Source organism: Sciurus carolinensis, chromosome 6, assembly GCF_902686445.1.
Source record: "Sciurus carolinensis chromosome 6, mSciCar1.2, whole genome shotgun sequence".
NCBI lineage: Eukaryota > Metazoa > Chordata > Mammalia > Rodentia > Sciuridae > Sciurus > Sciurus carolinensis.
The window spans coordinates 133,290,539-133,315,501 of record NC_062218.1 but is presented as its reverse complement, the minus strand read 5'-3'; the positions used below and the strand labels follow the sequence as shown (position 1 = coordinate 133,315,501).

Here is a 24,963-nt window from a genome sequence, read left to right as displayed (position 1 = left end):
TTGGGGGACAGGATTACAGAAAGCTATTATTTACTTTTATGAATGTTGGCATAATTTGCATTTCTGTAGTTTATGAGATGAAAAGGCCTTTAGCAGATCAAAACATCTTTCTTCCATAAACCCTGGAAATACTGCTCTCCATTCCCCTTGGAAGGTCATCTGAGCGAAGGTCATCCCACCAGGCATTCCTAACCCTACTCCTCCCCGAGAACCAACTGGTCACATATCACATCCATTCTCAGAGCTGAAATGGGTTTTACAGACTGAGTACAAGGTTGCTGGCTCAGGAAGAGGGTACCAAGGGCAGGGTGGCTAGGAGTGCCAAGATGCTGCTCCTTTCCTCTCTATGCCAAGCTGGCAGAGCACTTTGCACTCATAGTGTTCAGAGACCTTGCAATGGACACCTTCTGGACAGACAGCTCCACTAGACATTCTGGGGCTGACCCCTTTCCATTCTCCCTCCTTTCCACCCTGCTGTCTGGCCAGCTTCAGTGTATCTCTCCTGGATTATCATACTGATGTCTCTGCACTGGTCTAGTCTTAACCAGGAGATGAAATGATATTTCTATGACACAAGTTCCTCTCCTGCCTAAAACCATTCCCTGCTTCCCTGTTGCTTGAGTGAAATTTGAGTGCTCTGTTGGCTTCCCTATCACCCACCCAGTGCTCTCTTCAGCCTCAGAGACTTTGCCTTCCATGTGCCATCTATTTGGGACAGTCCCTTCCTCCACTCTGATATTTCAGCCCCAATGCCACCTCCCCAGGATCATACATTGAGGTCCCTCCACAGGATCCTGAACTTTTCTGTAGGTCCTTGTAGAGGTTGGTTTATTACATTTGACAACTCCTTCATTCAAGGTCAGGACTTTTGTTTGTCTTTTCGTTGAGGCATTCCCAGCATGGACTTGGCTGGTGATTGACCTGTGACTGGCTCTGGGAATCCAAGAAACAAAAAGGACTATAGATAAAGTGGGGTAGGTGTGGAGGTGAGGGAAGAAGCACTCAGAAAGGTGGGGATGCCATGCACTGAGATAATCATACCAGGTGAGAAGTAGACCTGGGGGAAGATGTAATTGTTTGGGGCATGCCAGGGACATCCAGGTAACGATGTCTGAGAAGTGTTCACAAATTTAGGATCCCACCTGCCCACCTCTCTAGGGTCTTCCTTGGGGCATGTGGACAACTACCTGCTGTTTGCCCGTTGGTCCCCATACCATCTGGGACCAGACATCCATCACCTCCTTTAAATAAGCCAATTCACCAGTATCACCTAGCGTCAAGTGAGCCATTTCACCCCTCTGCCCTTAATTTTCTAATCTTCAAAATGGGCACAATGGGAGATCAGGATGAAGCTCAGCTCTATGGCACTTGACTATCAGGAGGTCTTGGGTTTGATTCCTCGGGACTGCAAAACGACTGGCAGCAACAAAAAGGGGGAATGCATAATGAAGCTTTTGTCACAAGGCTAAAACCTGCACACACCTTAGTGTGAAGCAATTTGATGAACCATTAGTGAGATGTGGCTCACTCACACTCCAAGTTTGTGAGTGTGTGTGTGTCTCACACTGATTCACCCCTCCTCCCTGGGAGTGTGGGCTGCCTGAGTACCTGGTGGAGAGGTTTAAGGAATAGAGGCAACCCTAGCAGATGCTAGCAGCTGGCGCAGGGCTGCCGTGGTGCAGCCAGCTGTGCCAGGCCATTGCCCTGGCCTCTCTGGGGTCAGGGCTTCGTTCACTCGCCGACAGGACGAGCTGTGTTATCAGACAGCCCAGCTGGTTTAGAGGTGGCCCCGCAGTGCTGCTAAATCGGGGCCACCAGCTCCTGCTGCAGGAAGAGGGAAACGCAGGCAGGATGTCCTCTTCAGTGACCGACAAGTCCTTTCCCATGAACCCCTGCTGACCTTGCCGGCCACGTGGCGGGGGGCTCCCCCACTTGCCACCCGAACCTGCCCCTGCCTAGGCCCAGCAGTGTTCGGAGGTGGCGTGGGCAGAGGAGAAGCTGCGTGGGTGGGGGGCGTGCCTGCTGTGTGCTCCGCCCCGCAGGGGCAGGGCAGGCGACCTGATCCTCCTCCAGCACGGAATGCCCGTACCTTCCTGCTCCCAGACTTGTCCCCTCCGCGTAACCGGAAAACCCAGATCCCAGAGGAAGCCAGTGTCTGAAAAGGAACGAAAGTCAGGAATCCCTGGCTCCAGCTGGGATATGTCGCTGCTTCTCTAAACGCTGGTCGGTCTAGAGTGTGAGAGGTTCTTTGAATGCCTCTTCTGGCCCACACTCCCCGCGGGTCCAGTCCCTACTCAGCCTCATCGCCACTTCTAACATCTTTCTGAAATTTGCCTTCCTGCTTGCTCCCAAGAGACTGCTCTAAAACACAGATCTAAACCCCCATCAGTCTCCCCAGATAAGCACCAAGTTTTTGGATAGTGGAGCAAGCCTTCCTTCTGGAGTCCAAGGTTGGCCCCATTCGTACCAGGTGCATCTCAGAGGGCTGATTAGCACAGGGTAAGCCCTTGTGGAGAGACACCTGTCCTGTGGAGGAAAACACCCAAAGGACAGCAGGAAAGATGTGAGATAGACACAGAGAGGAAGTTCTCTGTCGTGCTAAAACTTCACTTAATTTCCTTGAGCCCTCTCATTCCCTTCTGCCCCATGACACCCAAGTGCTCCCAAATTTCCTCCTTCCTTATCTGGCCTAGTTGTGGACAACTGGGGTCTCCTGGGAAGTCCCCAGTGGATGCCTCCCCACGAAGGTCACGCTTCTTCACATATGCTCCTCTTTCCAGGATCCCCATCTGATAGTCTTGGGATCCACCCTATTTGCTTAAGCCAGGGATCTGTTACTGTTTCTGTTGTTTCCGCTATCCTGTTACTAACAATATTTCCTGGATTTATCCACTTGCAGTTCCCTGCCTCTGCCTCACCTAGTTTCCATCACCCTGTCCTGCCTGGTCCCCCAGCCTTCTGCCCCATCCCAGGCTCTAGCCTCATTTGACCACTCACTTGTCCCCATGAACAGTCTGCACTTTCCTGTCTTTGAGGGATTCTTTGCCCTGCTTGGAATTCCCTTTCCTGGAGTTCTGCAGACCCCTTCAGGAAGTCCCTAACTGGAAGTGACACTGCCTTCCTGTGCAATCCACAACCACCAGCTGGGTCTCACTGGGTTCTGAGCACTTTCATCCCTGGATTACAGACATATGATACCATATCTGTGTCCTGGCCAGTCTGGCACATAGGTGACCCCTAAAAGTCAGTGCTATGTCCAAACCCTTCCAGGACTACTCTGAGCAGGCACATAGCTTGTGTCTGGTATAGAACTGCAGCCTCCTTCCCTGGCAACTGGGGAGTTCACCAGACAGTGCACTTGTCTGGGGCCTGTTGGACACTGCTCTGGAGAGGGAGCAGGGCCTCTTTAGCCAAATTGACTTGGTTGCCTCAGGCATGGTAGGCAAATAGGTAGCACCTGCATTTGAGTCCCCAGAGCACTGAACTAGGGCCAGAAGATTTGCAGGCACTAAGTAAAGTGGGCCCAGACCCCGAATCCTGCTTGCACTGACTTGCATCCCTGCCCCACTCCCATACCCTGGGTCTGGATTAGGACCAAAGAACACGTATAACTAAGAGTGGGATGGCCATGTGTGACTCAGACCATGGCAAGGAGGTAGTATTCTCAGACCAGACCCATCTAGCTGCTCAACAGTCTCCTGATTCCCCTGCATGTCCCAGAGCTGGCTGCCCACTGTTCAGAGGTATAAACAACTTTTCTTCTAGACTAAGCTGAGGAAGACAAAGCATCTTGGGGCTGCTGTCTGCCATCTGCCCTCCCCCATACAGACATTGCTGGGGCCAGACTGTGGAACTGGACCAGGATCCTAAGCCTTACAATCCAGCCTAAGCACATATAGCCCCTCAATGTTTGCCAGCCGGCCCACGGCTGTGCATGAGGAAACTCAGATACAGGGTGGGAAAAGGAGGGGCTCAGGCCACACAGTAAGAACTTAGGGATAGAGTCAGGATAAAAGTCTGGTTCAGCCACCTTTGGGGGAATCAAAAAACGTCTCCCAACTGCCTCCCAATCTGGCTTCCCTGATTCTTTACTCTAAGTGATTTTTCTGCTGTCTGGGGGTAATGAGGATTGAACCCAGGACCTCCTGCATGCTAGGCAAGCACTCTACCATTGAGCTCCATCCCAAGCCCATGCACTTGGGAGTTCATGTTCCTGCTGTAGCACCCCAGCAGCCTGAGGTCCTCCTCAGCCCACGGAGAAAGTTGGAGCAAGATGCAGGGCTCCGGAGGAATGGTCTTTGTCTCTGTTGGTGTCTCCCCACCAGTCACACCCAGTTCTAGCCTGGGATATCCCCCTTCAGCTAATACCCTCTCTTCCCCTTCACAGCATGATTTGTTGAGAGTCATTTATCACTTACTGTAGGGAATGGCATCATTTCCCTCTGCTCTTCTACCTCCCACTCATGCTGGCCTCTCCTGGTTCTCCTATACTTGCAGAATATTCCCATCTCTCTGGAAGACCCCCTCCTTCCAGGTTTCCTTCCTCGGAGTTCCCTACTGGACTCTTTACCCTGTTTTCACTTCAGCTACCAGCCCATTCTCCCTTCTGAGCTTCTGGTATAGTTGATTGCTGCCTGAGGGATACCTCTTCAAGATATGTGTGTGTGTGTGTGTGTGTGTGTGTGTGCGGTCTCCCATTCCTCATCCTGCCCTCCAACAGGGACCCCATTCAATCCTAGACCCCACAGTCACTCAGTCACTCAACAAACACACACTGAGCATCTGTGAGGTCCTGGCCCTGGGCTGGATACAGGGTACCAAGAAATGGCCCAGGGTCAGCCTCCTGACGAGGCCGACAAAGGCTCAAACAGAAGTCTTCCTCCCTTTCCCCCCAAATTTAGCCATACCATCCTCACCTCTGCTGTTCTTAGTCCCTCAGCCTATGAAGATAGAGATGGTGAGCAGAGAACAGAGTTCTGGTATCCCAAAAACCCAGATGAACTACTTCTCTTCCTACAGATCTTCTGAGGACATTGAGAATTTACATTATGTCCTTGGCTTAAGTTTTTCCACGTATAAATGGGTCTGATACTGACTGTGATAATTAAGAGACAAAGTATATAAAGCCAATATTAAATTTCTGTTGCTTGCAAACATATTGACGTTTCCATATCGCCCTTCAGGCCACCTAGCACTTCTCCCTCAAACAAAAGGGGATCCAAGACACTCCCTCCATCCTTCGCTTTCTAGAGACACCAGATCTTGTGTGGACTCCCAGCTCATTCTCTCCTTACCCCTCATGCTTTCCTCCAGGCATCTCCATCCAGTCCCTCTGCTCCCTTCCTTGTCCCTCACACTTCCTTCTCTCCACCCCACAGTCTTGGGTCTGGTCTCTCCGCATATACTCAACACAAACCTAAACCCTCCGGTCCTTTCCTTAAGACCCTTTGGTGGCGACCTCCGCCTTAACATTCAGTCTCCCTAGTTGGTCTTCAAGACTGCCTTCTTCTCAAATCCAAGGAATCCCGGTCTCGCACCATTTCTGTGAGCTGATTGCTTACAGACTCCAGATTAGTCTTAATTTTGCACCCGCATCCTCACCCCAGGCGGTGCTCGCCTCGGGTGCCTGTTGGTTCCCGTGCACTTGCCCCTGCCGCTGCAGTCCCAGCCCTGGAGAAGGTGGACGCCCGTCCGGTGCGCCCTCTGCGGGACCTCCCGGGATGGACTTCCAGCGTTGACCCGACGCGTCGGGAAGTGCGCACCCAAGTCTGGGGTCGGGCGGGGATTCCAGCCTCGACTGGCGCCCAGGGAATAATCCCCGGTGCATGAGAACCGATTGTTAACGTGCGGCGCTGCACCAGGGCTCCGCAGGGAGAGCGAGTAAGGAAATGAAGGATCCAGGTTAAGGATGCAGCCCAAAAGGGCCAGCCTACAGGGAAGCTAAGCCACCAAGGGTACAGCGAAGTCTGGGATCCGAAGGATTATCCCAGCGCCTACGCACAGACTGGTCGCTCTGTCCCTGACCCGGCTGCAGTCCCGGCCCGCTCTTTCCTCCTCCCGGCGGGCCCTAGCCCCAACTCGCCGTGCTCCATCCGGTGTCCGCACCCCCAGGCTCCTGGGCTGTCCTGTCCCCAGTCCGGACCCCACCAGTGCGATCTAACTACTTGCCCCCGGCGCGCAGCTCCCTTTAGCCATCAGCCCAACCCTGGCGCAAGCAGCTGGCTCGCGGCGCTCACCGTCGAGGAGTCCGAGGCAGAGCCACAGGCGCAGGCACAGCGCGGCGCCCGGCTGCATCTCCGGCCGCTGCGGCGCGGGTAGGACCTGCGCGGCCACCGCAGCTCTGGGCTGGGAGTGTGAGCGCGCCGCGCGAGCGCGGGCGGGGCCCCCACAGGCCGCGGGCCGGGGGCGGGGTCGGGGCGGGGCTCTCGGGGAGGGCGGGTCACCGTGGCCTTGGACCATCCTTCGCACCTAAGTCCTTCCCAGACCAGCAAGAGTGCATCCAGCCTAGATGGGAAGAGATCCTGCTTTGCACAGTCCAGGTCGAGGGTAACGGCTCTTTCAAGTCAACTACCGCCCTTCGGCCTCTTCAGGGCCACTCCGGGCGACGCTGTCCGTACTGCAAAGGTCGGTGGTGCGCTGAAGGCACCCGAGAGCGCCAGACAAGGACTAACAGAATATGTCATTGCGTGTTTTTCTGTAATCTCCTTCTATCATAAACACTACGTTTAGAGTAAGAAAGAAAAAAAAAAAAGCAATAAATTCGACTTGAAAAGAGTAGTTAGTTAAATCTTTGAAAACATTCAGCAGATTTCGCCTTACTACCTCCATGGTGTCAATAGAAGTCGTACCCTTGAGCCCAGCACCAATATAATTGACCACTCCTCCTCACCCTGAAGGTCTGGCTTCAACTTTAGATCTCTCCGAAATATTTTTGCTCTGAGCTCATTCATAAGTCCTTTTATCAGGTGACACTTTACTTTCTGACTTGGCAAACCCTACCACAGACTTCTTTTCTCTTTTTGGTTCTGTTGCTAGAATTTTCTTGTTTTGGATGACTATTTCAACCTCTCTCTTGCTTTTATTTACTCCTTTCACTCTTTTTCCATGCTCTCCCCCTAGTCCTTTGATCCTTGCCAGAAACCAAGACCAAATTGGTTGATAATAACTGTTACCAATTCTCTCAAGTACAGCTAAGAATTGAATATAATATTAAGTTGGCATCACAAAGTAGTGAGGAGAATTTAAATAATCTAATAAACATTGTTGGGGGAAATTAGGTAACTGAATAACAAATGAAGTCAGATTCCTCTTTTCAAACTTGAATAATATCAACAAAGTTATTGTAAGATGTGGTATACTTATGGAAAGAGTTTAAGATACCAGTGTATTGTAAGTATGATATAAATGTTTCCAACAAGGGATTTAGAATGGCACTAACAATCCAGAAACTTCTTACATTTCCCATCACAAACCTCTTACCATACTAAGCCCCCAAGTTTCTAGTATCCTGACTTTATCTTCCCTTTCTTTTCTTTAATTTTGTCACCAAAATATATGCTTTGCTAGTGTTTTAATCTTATTTAAATGAATTCATACCACATATATTCTTTTACTCATAATCAGTGATGAGATTTATCTATATATTGCTATATTAAACTATATCTTGCTTATTTTCATAGCTGCATAGTATTCCACTGTTTGATACATCATAATTTGTCCTTCTACTCTTGATTCAAGTTTGAGTTGATACTGGTTTCCAAGTTCTGCTGCTGTGAACACCCTTGTATATATCTTCTGGTGAACATATGCCTTACTTTTTCCCTCTCATTTGCTAGGTATGTGGGTTTTCAACTTTAATAGACAGCGCCAACTATTTTTTTCAAGTTATTTGTACCATTTAGCATTCCTATGGAAGGGTAAGTGGTCTGCAGGGCTCCACATCTTCACTCACATAATATCGTTAGTTTTGATTTTTAAGATTTATCCGTTTTAGTTGTTCTGTAGTGGCATCTCATTATGGTTTTATTTAGCTTTTCCCTAATTACCACTGAGGTTGAGCACATTTTTATAATTGGTCATGTAGATTTCAAGTCTTTTGCTCTCTTATTTCTGCTCATTACCAGTCTTTTTCTTTTGATTTGTAGGAGTTCTTAATATATTCTAGACATAATTCCTATGTCAGTTCTGGTTGTTATTGTTATATGACAGATTACTCCAAAATGTTGTGGTGAAAAGCAAAGACTATATTATTTTGCTCATGTTTTTTAGGGTCAGAATTTTAGAAGGACTTGACTGTGTGATTCTTGGTTGGGATCTTGCATGTTTGGTTGCTGTCAGCTATCTGAAGTCTTGCCTGGGTTGGATGTCATCTGGGTGCTCACCTGGGGTTGTGGCCTGGTGTACCCTTTCATGGCCTTTCCAGTACAACAATCTCAAAGTAGTTGGACTTTGTGTGCAGGACATGGCTTCTCCAGATGAGTAACCCAAGAAAACCGGGTGGATGCTATATGCTCTCAAAGTAGTCAGAACCTACCCAGAGGCCATACTTGCTAACTCTTGATGGAAAGGAAGGGTATGCTGAAGAAAAGGGGAGATGCTATCAAGGGCATCTTTGAAAACATGCTTGACCGCAATGTGCTACAAATTCCCCTCTCACTCACTGTCTTAATTTTCATTCTTTTAATGGAATATGTATTTTGGGAGGTGGTGAAAGGGACAGAAGATCTTATTTCCATTTATTTTCCTTCTGGTTGGTGGCATTTGTATTCCTTTTTTTTATTTTAAGATGTTATGGACCTTTATTTTATTCATTTATTTTATGTGGTGCTGAGACTCGAACCCAGTGCCTCACATATACTAGGCAAGTGCTCTACCACTGAGCCACAACCCCAGCCCCGGCATTTGTATTCTTTTAAAGGAATCTTTTATTTCGTCTAAGGTCATGAAGATATTTACCATTTTTAAAATCACTTACAAATTTTAATTTTTTCTTTTAGAGCTATGGGCACCTCTAATGGCTTTTTCTGTAGTGTGAAGTGGAGGAGAGTCAGGTTTATTTCTTTTTTTTCCCCCCATAAGGATCTAATTGTTCCATGATTGGTTATGAGATCGTCCTTTTTATACTGTTCTCTAGTTTTACCCTGGTTCTAAGTGAAGAGTCTCCTTCAAGTGGGTCATTTTCTAGGTGTTGTCTTGACACCACCATGTCTTTACCTTAGCTTTAGAAAAGCCTTCATATCTGGTACTGTAAGTCTTTACACCTTGTTTTGCAAAAGTGACAGATTACTCCACATAATCTGTGGAGTAATCTGTCACATAACAATAACAACCAGAACTGACAAAGGAATTATGTCTAGAATATATTAAGAACTCCTACAAATCAAAAGAAAAAGACTGGTAATGGGCAGAAATAAGAGAGCAAAAGACTTGAAATCCACATGACCAATTATAAAAATGTGCTCAACCTCAGTGGTAATTAGGGAAAAGCTAAATAAAACCATAATGAGATGCCACTACAGAACAACTAAAATGGATAAATCTTAAAAATGAAAACTAACAATATTATGTGTTAATATTAAAACTAACAATATTATGTGTTAATAGTTAAGAAGTTTACAGTCTAATTTAAATTTTAGAATCATTTTGTCAGATTCTAGACACATGTCATATGTTGGGACTTTGATTATAATTACTGTGACTAGTTTGGGGAACACTGGCTTTCTTACAATCCATAAGCACAGATTATCTTTCCATTTTTAGATATTATTTTATTCTACAGAAAGTTATCCTTTTTGTGCAGAGCTCTTGAGCATTATTGTTAGATTTATGCCTACAAATTTTAATATTCTTATGGTGTTGTACAGAAAATCATGTTGGTGTTTCACTTTCTAATGATTCTTTTAATAAAAATGCAATGGAGTTTTAAAAATCAGGCAATTCCTTTTCTTATTAGTGATTTTTTAAGGACTCTTTATATATATTCTAAACACAAGTCCTTTATCAGTCCTTTATCATAATTTGCAAATATTTTCTCTTCATCTGTGGCTTATCTTTCCATTCTCTTAATACCTTTTGAATAGCAGAAGTTTTAATTATGATGAAGTCCAATTTATTAATTTTTTTCTGTTGTGGATTATACTTTGTCTGACATAACAGTACAGCATGGCATATCTTTTTATAACTTTAACTTTTAGCCAGTTTGTGCTTTTATATTTCAAATGTGTAAATTCTTATAGTCTACATGTGGTTGAATCTTGTTTTTTATTCTGCGTTTTTAATTGGGTGATTAGACCTTTTGGATTTAAAGTTGTTATTTCAACATACTTAGTTTTAAATTTGTCATCATGATAACTGTTTCCTATTTGTCTCATCTGTTCTTTGTTCCCTCTTTCCTCTTTCTCTTCCTTTGTTTTTGGATCATTTTCTATGATTCCATTTTATTTTCTTTGATGGCTTATTAACTATTCTCTGTTTTCTAATGGAAAAAGTTGCTTTAATGTTTACAGTGTACACCTTAAACTCATCATAGTCTACCTTCAAGTGGTAACAAATTCAGGTGTAATTTGAGAACCTTATAAGAGTTTACCTCCGTTTTTCTCCTCCCAGCTCTTATGCTATTATCCTTAATTTTACTCATGCATATCACAATCCCTGCAATGCATTGCTATTATTTTTGTTTAAATAGTAACATCTTTTATGGACATTTGAATTTAAAATCTTATTTATTCATCATTTATTATACTATATTTTCATCAGGTATCATTTTCCTTCTGCCTGAAGAACTTCAACATTTCTAGTATGCTAATGGTGAATTTTTTTCAACTTTTGTATGCATATCTGGAAAAGTCTTTATTCTTCTTTCTTCTGGCACTCCTGTGAAAAGTATGCTGGTCGACTCCATATTGCCTTATAGTTTCCCGAGACTTCCTTCATTATTATTATTTTTTGGGGGAGGGTACAGGGATTGAACTGAGGGGCACTCAACCACTGAGCCACATCCCCACCCCCCTTTTTGTATTTTATTTAGAGACAGGGTCTCACTGAGTTGCTTGGCCCCTTGCTTTTGCTGAGGCTGGCTTTGAACTTTCCATCCTCCTGCCTCAACCTCCCGAGCCACAGGGATTACAGGTGTGTGCCATTGCGCCCGATTCTTCATTATTCAACATAAAACTTACCTCTTAATCATTTTTTTAAGTGAACAGTTCAGTGGCATTGAGTACTTGCTGTGCTACCTACCATCACCACCACTGAGCTCCAGAAATCTTTTCGTTTTGCAAAATTGAAACTCTGTAACCACTAAACAATATCTTCTCATTGCACCCTGCCTTTAGCTCCTAGTAACCAACATTTTACCTTCTGTCTCTGAATTTGATTACTCTAAGTAACTCATATATGTGGAATCATAGTATTTGTGCTTTTTTGATTTATTTTAATGCTTCTTGCATTTAACATATTGATCTCAGAGTTTATCTCTGATACAGCATGTGTCAGAATTTTTGAATAATATTCCATTCTCTCTCTCTCTCTCTCTCTCTCTCTCTCTCTCTCTCACACACACACACACACACACACACACACACACCAATGCTTTTTCATCTGTCAATGGCACTTGTATTGCTTCTACTTTTTGACTATTGCAAATAATGCTACTATAAACATGGGTGAACAAATATTTCTAAGTCTTTGATGTCACTTCTTTTGAATTTGTGCCCAGAAGTGGATTTGTGGCTCTTATAGTAATTCTATTTTTATTTTTTCAAGGAACTGCCATATTGTTTTCCATAGTGGTGACACCATTTTATATCCTCACTAACAATGTACAAGTTTCTAATTTCTCCACATCTTAAGCAACACTTATTATTTTTGGTTGTTTTGATAGTGGCCATCCTAATAGATGTGAGATGTGACATGGTATCTCGTGGTTTTGGTCTTAATATTCCTTATGATTAGTGATACTGAACATTTTTTCATGTGGCTCTCTGGGGAAGTATTAAAGTTTTTACTCACTTTAAGTTTTTTGTCTGTATTTTTTCCTAGTGGTTTCCATGGATAGTTTTTATTGTTATGTCTTCAAATTCCCTGGTTCTTTTCTTTTACAGTGTCTAATCTGTTAAGCCCTTCACTGAAATTTTAATTTCAGATATTATTATTATTTTAGCTATAGGATTTTATTTGACTCTTTTATACATCTTCCATTTCTAGATTTATTATGTTTATTTGTTTTCCTTTTAAGTTCTTCAACATATTCATAATCTTTTAAAAGCTATCATCTTCTAATCCATCATCTCTCTCATGGATGGGATTTATTTCTCTTGGCTATTTGTTATTGTGTTTTGAGGTCCCTTTCTCTTTGACTGTCTAGTAATTTTTGTTTGAATGCTAGATATTTTGAATATTATAATGTTGAATGTCTGGATTTGTTATGTTTTGTAAAAGGGTAATATGATTTATTATGAAAGATATATTACATGTAAATCAGCTTGATTCTTTTGACAGTTATTTTTCAACTTTGCTGTTAAAGTGTGATATCCTCCTACTAAGGCTTTATGCTCTTGGGTTTCTACTGAGTTTCTTAAATGTTCAACAAAATCCTTTCATAATGGCTGTTGTTTCTGGTCTTTTCTGAGTTATGGAAATTGCACAGCCTGTAATCCTCTGCCCAGTCTCTTGGAGTTTGTCTTGTGCAAAGGCAAATGAAACTTACCAGTCAGCAAAAGACTTAAGGTGAGCTATTTTGCAGATTTCTGGAGCAATATTTTTACCTAATTTGCTTCTGCCCTGTATCCTGTAACATAAATTCCAGTTGCTTCCTCTTCCCTAATTCTAAGTTCTGTTTACTCAGTTGAGCAGGTCTGTCATACTTTTAATTTGGGTTTCTTCCCAATACCATGATCCGGAAAGGATCACTAGCCAGAAAGTTGAGATATTTGCAGGATTTGCCTGATTTATTATCCAATGTATGAAAGAATCATTTCATATATTTTGCCTAGTTTTTGAGTTGTTTATGGTAGAAGGGAAATATATCATGATGAAAGTGGTAAATCTTCTCATTTTGGTTTAATTTACATTTAATGTATTGTGGTTATTTGGATATACTCTGTTTTGAAGTACCTTTTCAATTATTTTGTCTATTTTCTATTGTATTATCTTTTCATTATTAATCTGTGAATTTTTTTAATCCATTCATGTGTCACTTTAACAATGGGGACACATTCTGAGAAATGCACGGTTAGGTGAGTTCTTCTTGTGTTACCACCATAGAGTGTATGTACACAAACCTAGATGGTATAGCTTACTACACACTTAAGTTTCATGGTATAGATACAACAGCCCTTTGCTCCGGAGGTTGTGGTGAACAAAACAACACAAGATTAAATCAACCACAAGAAAATTATGCAATCAAGAGTTGCAGTGCATACAAGATGGATGAGGAGTTGCTGGTGTAATATGGCACACTGTTTTGCAGTAAACTTTGTTTCATAGGTAGGAGTATACTCCAAAATAATAATAAAAGTATAGTACAGTAAGTAAATACATTAGCATCACAGTTCTTTATTATCACTATCAGGTACTAGATATTGTATATAATTGCATATGGTATGCTTTTATGTAACTGAGAGCCCAGTAGGTTTGTTTTCTCTAGGCATTCCTGGTGACTTTCTAATTTTCCCTATATATGCAATTGCTTTTGAATGTCCTGGTTCCCAAATTGAAAAAAATAGAAAAAATGAAGGGAGTTAAAAAGGCACTGGCTTTTAAATTCCCTAGAACCTAGAAACAACTTCAGCCGGAGGGGAAGGTGCTTCAAACAATGGGAGGAGGTGCAATGATGACTGCCACCTCTGCCTGCGCCTCTCTGATGGAAAGTGGCAAACAGCAGTCAGAGCACAGATCCCCAATACTTAGAGCACAAGGTCCTTCACGCCCACCCTGGCTCTTGCACACTGTTTGCAGGCTACCTCAGGAACTTGTACACAGCTGCTTCCAGTGGCTGAGAGATGGGGGACCGGTTACAGCTACTGTGCTAAGAACTGAAGTTGACCCAAATTTATCATCCTGGCCTTTCCTGGAAGTTGCAATAGACTTCAGAGTTCTAAAATAGTTAAATCAGACAGATTCTATAGTGCAGTTGTCTAGGTGGGGAGACAGATTCCTGGGGCTTCTGGCTCCTACATCTTCCTAGAATCTTCTCAATCAATTTATGTTTTGACAAGTCTCCTGGGGAAGAAATAGCCTTTTCAGCAAATGGAACTGGTACCAGTGGATAACTACATGTGATTAAATAAGACTTTTATTTCACACAATATAAAAATTAACTCAACCGGGCTGGGGAGTTAGCTCAGCTGGTAGAGTGCTTGCCTTGCAAGCACAAGGCCCTGAGTTCGATCCCCAGTACCGCAAAAAAAAAAAAAAAAAAAAAAAAAAAAAAAAAAAATTAACTCAAAACGAATTAAGGCCTAAGTATAAAAGCAAAACTATAAATCTCTTTGGAGAAAACAAACTGTGTTAATCTTCATGATCTTGTGTTTCCCCATGAATTCTTAGATATGATATTAAAAGCACAAACAAGAAGAAAGAAAACAGATAAAATGGACATCAGTAAAATTAAGACATTTTTGTGCATCGGAGAACGCTATATATGAAAAATCAACCTATGGAATAGGAGAGATATTTTCAAATCATATGACTGATGAGGGGCTTTATCTAGAATCTATCCAGAACTTATAATTTAATAATAAAGTGAAAAATGTACAAATAGCCAATAAGCACATGAAAAGATGCTCACTCAATATCATAATCCAGTAGTGATATGCAAGTCTAAACCATAATCAAATACCACTTCACTCCTACTAAGATCCATAATGAAAATGATGGAAAAGAAAAATTGTTGGATGTGGAGAAATGAGAATCCTCCTACTGTTGGTGGGAATGTTAAAGGGCACAGCCACTTTGGAAACATTCTAGCAGTTCCTCAGAAAGCTAAACCAAGAGCTATTTTATGATCTGGCAATTGCACTTCTACAGACATATCCATGAAAAGTGAAAAATGTATGGTCAAATGTATATACAAATGTTATTGGTAGAATTGTTCAGAATAGTCCCAAGATCGAAACACCTCAAATGACCATCAACTAATGAATGGGTAAATAAAACATGATATGTCTACACAATGGGATATTATTATGGCAGAAAAAGAAATGAAATATAACATAAATGAACCTTGAAAACATAAAAAGCGAAAGAGGGTCAGTCACAAAAATACGTAAGATTCATTTATGTGCAAAATACACAGAAGGAAAATAAGTGAAAACAGAGTAGAATAGTGATTGCATAGGGCAGGGAATGGGGAATGAGAGCATAAGGAGTGATTCCTAAGTTCTTTTTAAAGTGGTAGAAATGTTCTAAAATTGTGGTGATGGTTGTAAAACCCTGAATATATTCAATGCCCCTTTAAATGGGTGAATTATTTAGTATATGAATTATATCTCATTAAAACTTTTACCAAAAAGTTGGTAGCACAATTTTATGCAGATTAAATAGTTAAGAAGTTCAGGGCTGGGGATATAGCTCAGTTGGTAGAGTGCTTGCCTTGCAAGCACAAGGCCCTGGGTTCAATCCCCAGCACTGCAAAAAAAAAAAGAAAAAAAAAAGTTCATAACCACTGAAATAAATATGGTGTTTTACCTTCAACAAAATTTCAAGATTTTTTGTTGAAGCGGTTGATGGAGGGATTATAGCTTATGAGTCATTGTGAAGTGGTGGAAGGGAGGTTATATGAAATTAGATGGAATGGAAAGCCATCACACCAAATGTGGATGGATGTGGCTCATAACACACACTGTGAAGTCAAGGGGTGGTAGGTGTTGGCAGTGTGTGCACCTGTGCTCTCTGGGCCCTTCTATATGGTACAAAGCAGCCATTAGACTGGGTGCTATTTTGTGCATTTTCACTTTGTGTTTCTTTCAAATGAAATCAGGTATGAACATGAGCACATTAGGCTCAAATTTTTTATATAAATTGCAATGGATAAAATTCAAATATTCAAAACAAACATTATAGTAGAATGGACTATAGCTCTATCCTATGTGTCTCTCGTAAACAGCCGATAGTTAGTTGGCTTAAAAAGCCGACCAACAATCTTTGACGTTATACCATGGGAAAGCATGCTAGTTAGGGCCTCTCTTTTTTCTTTGTAAAAAGTCACCAATGTCATCATGGGGCCCCCACCTTTGTGACCTTATTTAATTCTAACTACCTCCCTAAGGCCCCTTTTCCAAATTCTATCAACATATGGCAACATATGAATTTGGGGAGAAGTTCCCAATACATCAACTTTGGGGGCCACATTCAAATCATAGCAGGGTTGGGGGGGGATGGGGAAGGGGAGATGGGCAGGTGGGCAGGAATCTAGACACCTGCCAGTTGTTCTGTCTGCTTCCTGGTCAGGGTGGCTGCTGCCCCAGGTCTCAGGGAACACATTAGGTGGAGCCCCCTCAGTCGCAGCAACCCTAACCCACCTTCACCAGGCCACTTTGCCAGCTCACCGTATTCTCTCCTCACAGCACAGGACATACCTGTGATTTCATTTGCCCTGAAAACTGACCAACATGGGGACTGTCCCACATTCTCGAATATCTAATGGTCTGTTGGGGAGCAGGATTTTATTCCTTTCTCCTGCTCTAAGAGACAGATTTGTCAGTAATGCCTCAACTTTTCAAAGTGGTTCCATTTTATTGCAAATAATGTGCTTTTGAAGATCATATATAATCAAAATACATCTGCCAAGACTAATTTTCCCTCTAGATGTGTGTGTTTGTGTTTGTGTGTGTGTTTTTCTTGGTGCCCATTTATTTACAGTCTTTGTTGCATATTTCTGCCTTAATAGTGTCTCACATCTCCATGACCTTTTTGTCTTCTCTCACAGACTCAAACACTGATTCTTGTTGATGCTTCTCAGCTCTGGCACTAACACGACACCTAGTGGATACTTATCTTACATCATGATAAGAATTTTTAAACAGCACATTCCTGGAAACCAACTGCAGAGGTTGAGATGCTGGGATCTAGCTGCCTGGGTCTCAAGACTGAGGAATGATGGTGATAATTTGGTGACTACCTAAATGGCACCACCATGTGGCCATATTGTGTTTTGTGGCCACATGCCCAAGAGGGATCATTTTAAAAATCACTCCTACAATTCACTTCTGAAAAAATTTGGAGCGAGGAGTTAGGGGTGTAGTTCAATGACAAAATGCTTGACTAGCATGCATGAAGCCCTGGGTTCTATGTGCCCCACAAGTATGTGTGTGCGCATGCACACACACATACACACAATCCTGAAATTGGAGCGATTCAAATTATCTTCAAAAATTATGTACCAAGTAATACTTTACGAATGGTTTTCAGCATGTGATTTCAGATTCACATAATTTGGGCCTATATAAAATAAGAGTGCACCAGGAGAGAATAGAGCTAATTACTTAGAGGAAAAAACTGTGCAGACCTCTGGTAGACTAGAGAATGAGACTAGCTTTTCCACCTGTGCTGAGATGCTTGTACCCAGAGAAGAAAACTCCTGTTTAGAACAGTTACCAGGCCCAGTAATGGTGATTACATTTATCAGATGCTTCCAGAGTACCAGCCTCTGGGCTAACACTCTATGCATATACTTGAATTATACATTAAACTACTATTTAAATTAATATAGTAAATTACTAAACTGCTAATATGTAGTAGGCACTACTTCAGTTCTACTTTGGATGTCTTTTCTTTTTCTGGAATAATTGCTCTGGCTAGACTTCTAGTACTATGTAAAAATCTCCAACTATTATTTTAGAACTGTCTATTTCTCCCTTTAATTCTATTAGTTTTGCTTCAAGAATTTTTGGGTTCTGTTTGTAGGGGCATATTTTTGTAATTGTTATATCTTATTGATTACTCTTTTATCAACATCCTTTTTTGACTCTTGTGACAATGTTTATTTTGTCTGACATAACTATACCAGCTTTCTTTTCTGAATATTGTTTGCATAGAATATCCTTTTCCAAACATATACTTTCAAAACATTTGTGTCTTTGGATTTAAGGTTAATTTGTTTAAGATAGCACGTATCTATATCATTTTTCCTTTTAAATGCCTGATGACAATCTCTGGATTTTAACTGGAGAGTTTAATCAATTGTAATTTAAAGTAGTTTTCCAAAAGGAAGGGTTTACTTCTGTTATTTATGTGATTTTTTCCATACATCTTACATATTTTTGTTCTTTAATTCTTCCCTTATTTCCTTTTGTGATTAATTTTTTTTTTCTTGTGTACCATTGATTCCCTTGTCATTTCCTTTTCTGCCTACTGGTTACAATGGGGATTAGCATCAACATTCAATTTATAACAACCTAGTTTGAATTAATGCCAACTTATTTTTAACAGTGTACAAAAACTTTGTTTCTACACGTCATTCCTTTTTTGTTATTGTCGCAAATTATATCTGTATACATTCTATGTTATTAACATAGATTTATAATTATTGTTCTATAAATCATATAGAAAAATAATTACAAACTAAAATATAGTAATAATGACTTTTTATATTTACTTATGCCATTATATTTACTGATGGTCTTTATTTCTTCATATAGATTTGATTTACTGTCTAGAGTCTTTTCATTTCCTCCTGAAGGGCTCCTTTTAATATTTCTTTTAGGGAGACTCTAATAGCAACAAAACTCCCTCAGCTTTTATCTGAGAATGTCTTAATTTCTACTTCATTTTTGAAGGACAGTTTTAATGGACATACGTTTGTTTGTTGACAGTTTGATTTTTTCAACAGTTTAAGTCACTTTCATGATTTCTGATGAGGAACAGCTTCTAATCTTATTGAGGATCTTTTGTTTGCACTGGGTCATTTCTCTCTTTGCTGTCTTTTGCTTTCAGCAATCTGATTATCTATCTCAGTGTGAATCTCTGATTTTACCATAATTGAGGTTTATTGAAATTTTTGAAAGTGTAGATTCATGTCCTTCATGAAATTTGGGAAGTTTTGGGTGTTATTTCTTCAGATAGTCTAACTCTTTCTTTGTCTTCTTCCCCTTCTGGGATTCCTGTGGGGCATATATTGGTATGCTGTTGGTGTCCCACAGTTTCTAATAATCTGTTCATTTTTCCTTGTTCTTTTTTTCTTTCTGTTTCTTAGACTGGATAATCTCAGGTGATCTGCAGTTCTTTCCTTTGTTCATTATATTTTACTGTTGGGAGTGGTAGTAAATTTTTCATTTAAGTTTTGTACTTTTTAGACACATCATTTCTATTGATTTCTTTTTTATAATCTGTTTATTCATTGATATCATCTACTTGTTCAGATATCATTATATTTCTTTTTTTGTCAATTCTAATAGTCCTTTTCAAACCTATAGGACTACAACTCATTTTTGTTCATTGATTTTGTATGGTGAAACCTTGCTAAACTCAGTTATGCTAGTAGTTATTTTATATTCCATTGAAATTTCTATATAGAAGATCATATAGCTTGTGAATCTAAAATGGATACTTTCGATTTATTTTCTTGACTTGTCACACAGGCCAGAATGTCTAGTACCATGCTGAATATAAATTTTATGAGCAGACATTTTTGCTTTGTTCCTGATCCCAGGGTGTTTCATGTTGCCATTCATTTTAATAATAATAATAATAATAATAATAATAATAACTTTTTTTGCAGTATTGGGGTTGAACTTAGGGACAATTTACTACTGAGCTTTATCCCTACCCATTTTTTATTTTGATATAGGGTCTCACTAGGCTGAAGCTGGCCTTGAACTTTTGATCTTCCTGCCTCAGCCTCCCAAATTGCTGGGATTACAGGCTGTGCCGCTGTGCCTGGCTTCTTTCATTATTAAGTGTGTTGAAAGGTGATGTCAGAGGCTACACATTATAGTGGAAACAAACTTTATAAGCCATCACAAAACAAATAACAAAGGGCAAAACAACAAGCCCTGGGGAATCAAAACTTGGACTTGCTAAAATATATTATCTAAAAATGGCCATTATTCAGTCAAAAACTATGAGAAATGCAGAGAGATAGGAATGTGTGACTTACACATTGAAAAAAAAAAAAAAAAAAAAAAGAGAGGCAGTCAAATAGAAACTGCCTTTAGAAGGCCCAGAAGTTGGATTTAGTAGACTTCAAAGCAGGCAGTGTAATTATGTTCAAAGAAGTAAAGAATCATATTTAAACAATTAAAGAAAATTAGGATGACAAAGACTCATTAAAGAGACAGTATCAATAAAGAAGTGGAAATTATGTTTTAAAAAGGCACCAAATGGAAATTCTGAAGTTGACTAAAATAACAAATATGAAAATTTATAGAGAAGATCAGCATTACAGATGAACAGGCAGAAAAAAGAATTGCACTTCAAGATAGATCAATGAAGACTATCCAATCTGAAAACAGAAAAGGAAAACGCTGAAGAAAAACGAATAGGGTCTCTGAGTCTTGTGGGACACAATTAAGCATACCAACACATTAGAAGAAAAATAAGGGGCAGAAAATTTTTTGAAGGGATATTGGTTAAAAACTTCCTGAATATGATATAAAACATTAATCTACATATCCAGGAAGGTCAATAAACTTTAAGATATGTTCCATCATCCATACACCCATCACAGTAAAACCATTCAAGGTCAAAGACTCATCAGAATGTTTTGAAATCAGTGAGATAAAATCAACTGATCATTTACAGGGTAACAACAATATGAATAACAGTTACTTCTTATCAGAAGCATTGAAGGATACATATGTGCAATAACTTACTCTGTGAGCTGAAAGAAAAAGCAATAAAATCTCTCATCCTAGAGTTTTATATTCAACAAAACTTACAAAAATGAAAGTAAAATGAAGGCATTTCTAGATAAATAAAGGCTGACATAATTTACTGGAAGCAATCTTGCATCATAAGAAATACTAAAGCAAGTATTTTTTTCAGTCTTCAAAGGGGTGACATTTCATTTGGGTCAGAGAAAGAACAATGATAAGTGCAATTATATAGGTAATTAAAATATAATTCCAGTTTTATTTGTTCTCTTACCTTATTTAAAAACAATTGCATAAGAAGATTTTTAGTTTGATTCCATCCCATTTATTGATTCTTGAGTTTACTTTTTGTACTTTAGGAGTCTGGTTAAGGAAGTCAGTTCCTAAGTTGGCATGATGTAGATTTGGGCCTACTTTTTGTTCTATTAGGTGCAGGGTCTCTGTGCTAATGCCTAAGTCCTTGATACACTTTGAGTTGATTGTTGGGCAGGGTGAGAGATAGGGGTTTAATTTCATTTTGCTACATATGGATTTCCAGTTTCCCAGCACCATTTGTTGAAGAGGCTATCTTTTCTCCAATGTATGTTTATGGCGCCTTTGTCCAGTATGAAATAACTGTATTTATGTGGGTTTGTCTCTGTGTCTGCTATTCTGTATCATTGGTCTACGTGTCTGCTTTGGTGCCAATACCTTGCCCTTTCTGTTACTATAGCTCTGTAGTATAATTTCAGTTTTGGTATTGTGATGCCTACTACTTCACTTTTCTTACTAAGGATTTCTTTGGTTATTCTAGGTTTCATTTCTCCAAATGAATTTAATGACTGCTTTTTCTATTTCTAAGAAGAATGTCATTGGGATTTCAATAGGAATTGCATTAAATCTGTATAGTGCTTTTGGTAGTATGACCATTTTGACAATGTTAATTCTGCCTATCCAAGAACATGGGAGATCTTTCCATCTTCTATGGTCTTCTGCAATTTCTTTCTTTAGTGTTCTCTAGTTTTCATTGTAGAGGTCTTTCACCTCTTTTGTTAGATTGATTCCCAAGTATTTTATTTTTTTTGAGGCTATTGTGAATGGGATAGTTTTCCTAAATTCTCTTTCAGTAGATTTATCAATGATGTATAGGAATGCAATTGATTTATGGATGTTAATGTTATATTACACTACTTTGCTGAATTCACATTAAGAGAGAGCCTACAGAATGGGAGAAAATCTTCGCCACCTGCATGTCAGATAAAGCATTCATCTCTAGGATACACAAAGAACTCAAAAAACTTAACACCAAAAAAACAAATAACCCAGTCAATAAATGGGCTAAAGAACTGAACAGACACTTCACAAAAGAAATATGATGTCAACAAATATATATATTTTATATATATTTATATATAAATATAATTTTGTATATTTATTTATATTTTACTTTAATGTGTCCTTAAGAAAGATTTAAGTTTAGTTGACTATTATTTGCTCAATTAATAAATTTAACATTTTAATTAACATTTAGAAATTTTAATGAAATTTCATGTAACAATTTTTTTTGAATTTTCTTTAAATACCTAGGATAATTCGATTTCATATTATGGTGACATATCCACTTATATAGTACATCCATTTTTTTAAAAAAATTTCATTTTAGAACGGACTTTGAAGCTGATAAAAATTTGGGAGATCTAGAAGTCACTATTATTAAAATCGTTTAAAGTTAAACTCCTGAATTGTATGAACGTTTTGAATATTTCCAGAATGTATAAACCTTTAGATGTTGGTTACATGAAGTCCCTGGGAAGGGTTGAAGATTGGGGGCAACCCCCTCAAACTTCTTACAGTCCTCCTATTCTGCCTAGATGATCCAAAGCTGCCGAGGGGGCGCCCCCACTCGCCCGGGGCTCTATCGTCTGGGCAGGTCTGCGAGGCAAAGATGAGATGAGGTTTTTGAGCCGCTCTTCCCTCTAGCATTCCAGGGAAAGGACAGTCAGATGGAAAGGCGCAGACCCCGAGCGGGCGCTGCTGAGCCTGGAGCCTGGCACCCCTGCGGTTCCCCGTTCTCTGGCACGGGAACCACAGTCCCGCACCGACCCCAGTACGGAACCGGGGCCTGACAGCGGGAAGGATGGCTACGCCTCCCAAGGAGCTGGTTTCCTGGACGCCACCCTCTTTGACCAGCAGCAGGGGGTCCCGAAGCTCCCTGCGTGCGCGCACTCTTCCCTTGCGCCCGCTTCGCACGCGCCCTTTCTTCGCTCACGCGTTCCAACGCGGCGTCACAGGCGACACACCCCACAGTGCGCGCTTTGCTTTGGGCTCCTTCGGCAGCTAACGGAAACTTCTCTGAGCCATTGACTACATTTGAAGTACCCGACCTTGCAGAAGTGCCCCTCATGGGCAGTTACCTGAGCCGGGCTAACCCTGGCCTGCCGTCCCCCACTCTGAGCGACTGGGACCTTCCTTCAAGACCCGGTCGCCTCGGGCCCTCGCTGTTCCCCCGCCGTGTTCCCTTAGCTTTCCGGGTGCACTCAGTGGCTCCGTCCCTGAACGTGACTCGCAGGCTATCCTATGAGGATCTTGTGGCTTCACCTCGTCGTCAGCACCGTCGGCAGCTTGTGGTCCACCATAGACAGCGATACCCAAGCCAGCAGGCTCGGTGTTTATTTTTGAGGATTTTCCCCTCTGCATCTTCTGAAGAGAATAAACCATTGCTGTCTGTTTCCAGCTCCAGAATGTCCTGCCCCTCAGGGATAATGAAATTGGCGTCTGCTAAGGGTAAACTCACCCTCCGTTTGGCTTTGCAGCAGTCAGTCTTGACTATATGGTCCTCACTGGTTGGCCACTTCTCAATCCCCTATGCAAAGAAGTCCTCCATGAGACCTCTAGAAGAAAGCAGTCAAGTAAAAGCCAAGGAAGAGAAAGACCTGACCACCCTGGGAGGGGAAAGAATTGGAAAGGAGGAGGACCACCACACAGTCCCGGAAAGGCAGGATGTTCAGAAAAAGGGCTCTGAAACCAGTGAGGCTGTACAGTCAGCATTTAGGTGTCTGCTGGTCAACGGAGCGTTCTCTTCCTTTGTGCCCAGGCCTGGGCCTCTGAAGAGAGATTTTTGTTACAAGAGCTCAGCAAACAGCCTGATTAGAAAATCCAAGACCTCCATAATGTCATGCAACAAACGCAATGCTATCACCAGTTCCTACAGTTCCACCCAGGGTTTCCAATTGCCGCGGGAGAGAAATGGTGCAAGCACAGCTGGATTCCCCCGTTCAGCCTCATCCCATTTCCAAGCACCTGCAAATAAAGCCAGTGAGGAAGGCCATCAGGTTAGTCCTTTAGCCTCAGTGGTACCACAAAAGCAAATCAAGCATGAAAAGTCTGTAGAGGTTCCTTTGGACAAGCAGCAAAATCTGAGGATTCGCTCACCCTCATGTGATCTTTCTGGGCCCAAGAAACGCAAAATCCCTCTTCTGCTGCCTTATAGGAAAAATGAACCACTGATCCTGCCCCCGCCCCTGGAGCTAGGTTATCCAGTTACCGCTGAAGTCCTTGACTTAGAAAAGAGAGCTGCGATCCAGTGGATCAACAAGGTCTTGAAGGGTAAGTGGAGGCCATTTAGGTTGCAGTGCTGTTCAGCTTTCCTGTTCTTCCACTCCTCCTGCTGCAAGAACTTTCTCCACTAATTCTCTCTCCATTCCCCAGCACTCATTTACAGTGGAAAAGTTTCTGGAAGACACAGAACCCCAGGCCTGCTGCCTTCTCATAATCTGCTGGAGTAGTGCTTCTGTGGGATGTTTGCTTTGGTTCTCCTTAAATTTTGCCTTGCTTGGTCTGGTTGTGAAGAAATCAGTTCCATTTCCCTGGCACACCAAGGGTCTGTTGCTGCATGACCCTTGTTGGTTACTTGGAGGGACGATGTAGAAGGCAATTATGAGTCCTTGCTCTTGAGGAAACCCAGGGGACTCACTTATCCCAGGAGAGCTCCTCTGGACTCACCATGATGTCAACTCTCCCCAGAGAGATAATATTCTCATACACCTTTCTGCTAAAAGTGTCCCAGAAAGTTGGGTAATTGGAGGTTGTCAGGCTGGATGACCCTAGTAGTCAGGATCCTTGCAACAAGTAGAGGGAGACCTTGGACCAGATTTCCCTCTAGGTGGGAACTGGCACC

The 24,963-nt window shown here is 41.5% G+C and overlaps 1 protein-coding gene across 2 annotated transcripts in view; it reads right to left on the bottom strand.

The window, feature by feature from the left end:
* Positions 1 to 6,343, bottom strand: part of Flt4 (fms related receptor tyrosine kinase 4) — a 46,649-nt gene extending 40,306 nt beyond the window's left edge. For both annotated transcript variants that reach the window (XR_007109164.1, XM_047556505.1), the window contains exon 1: positions 6,237 to 6,343. Coding sequence is in view for 1 of the 2 variants with exons in the window: in XM_047556505.1 (XP_047412461.1) it covers positions 6,237 to 6,294 (58 nt within the window). In the remaining variant the exon portion in view is untranslated. The remainder of the gene's footprint in view (positions 1 to 6,236) is intronic.
* Positions 6,344 to 24,963: the final 18,620 nt, after the last annotated feature.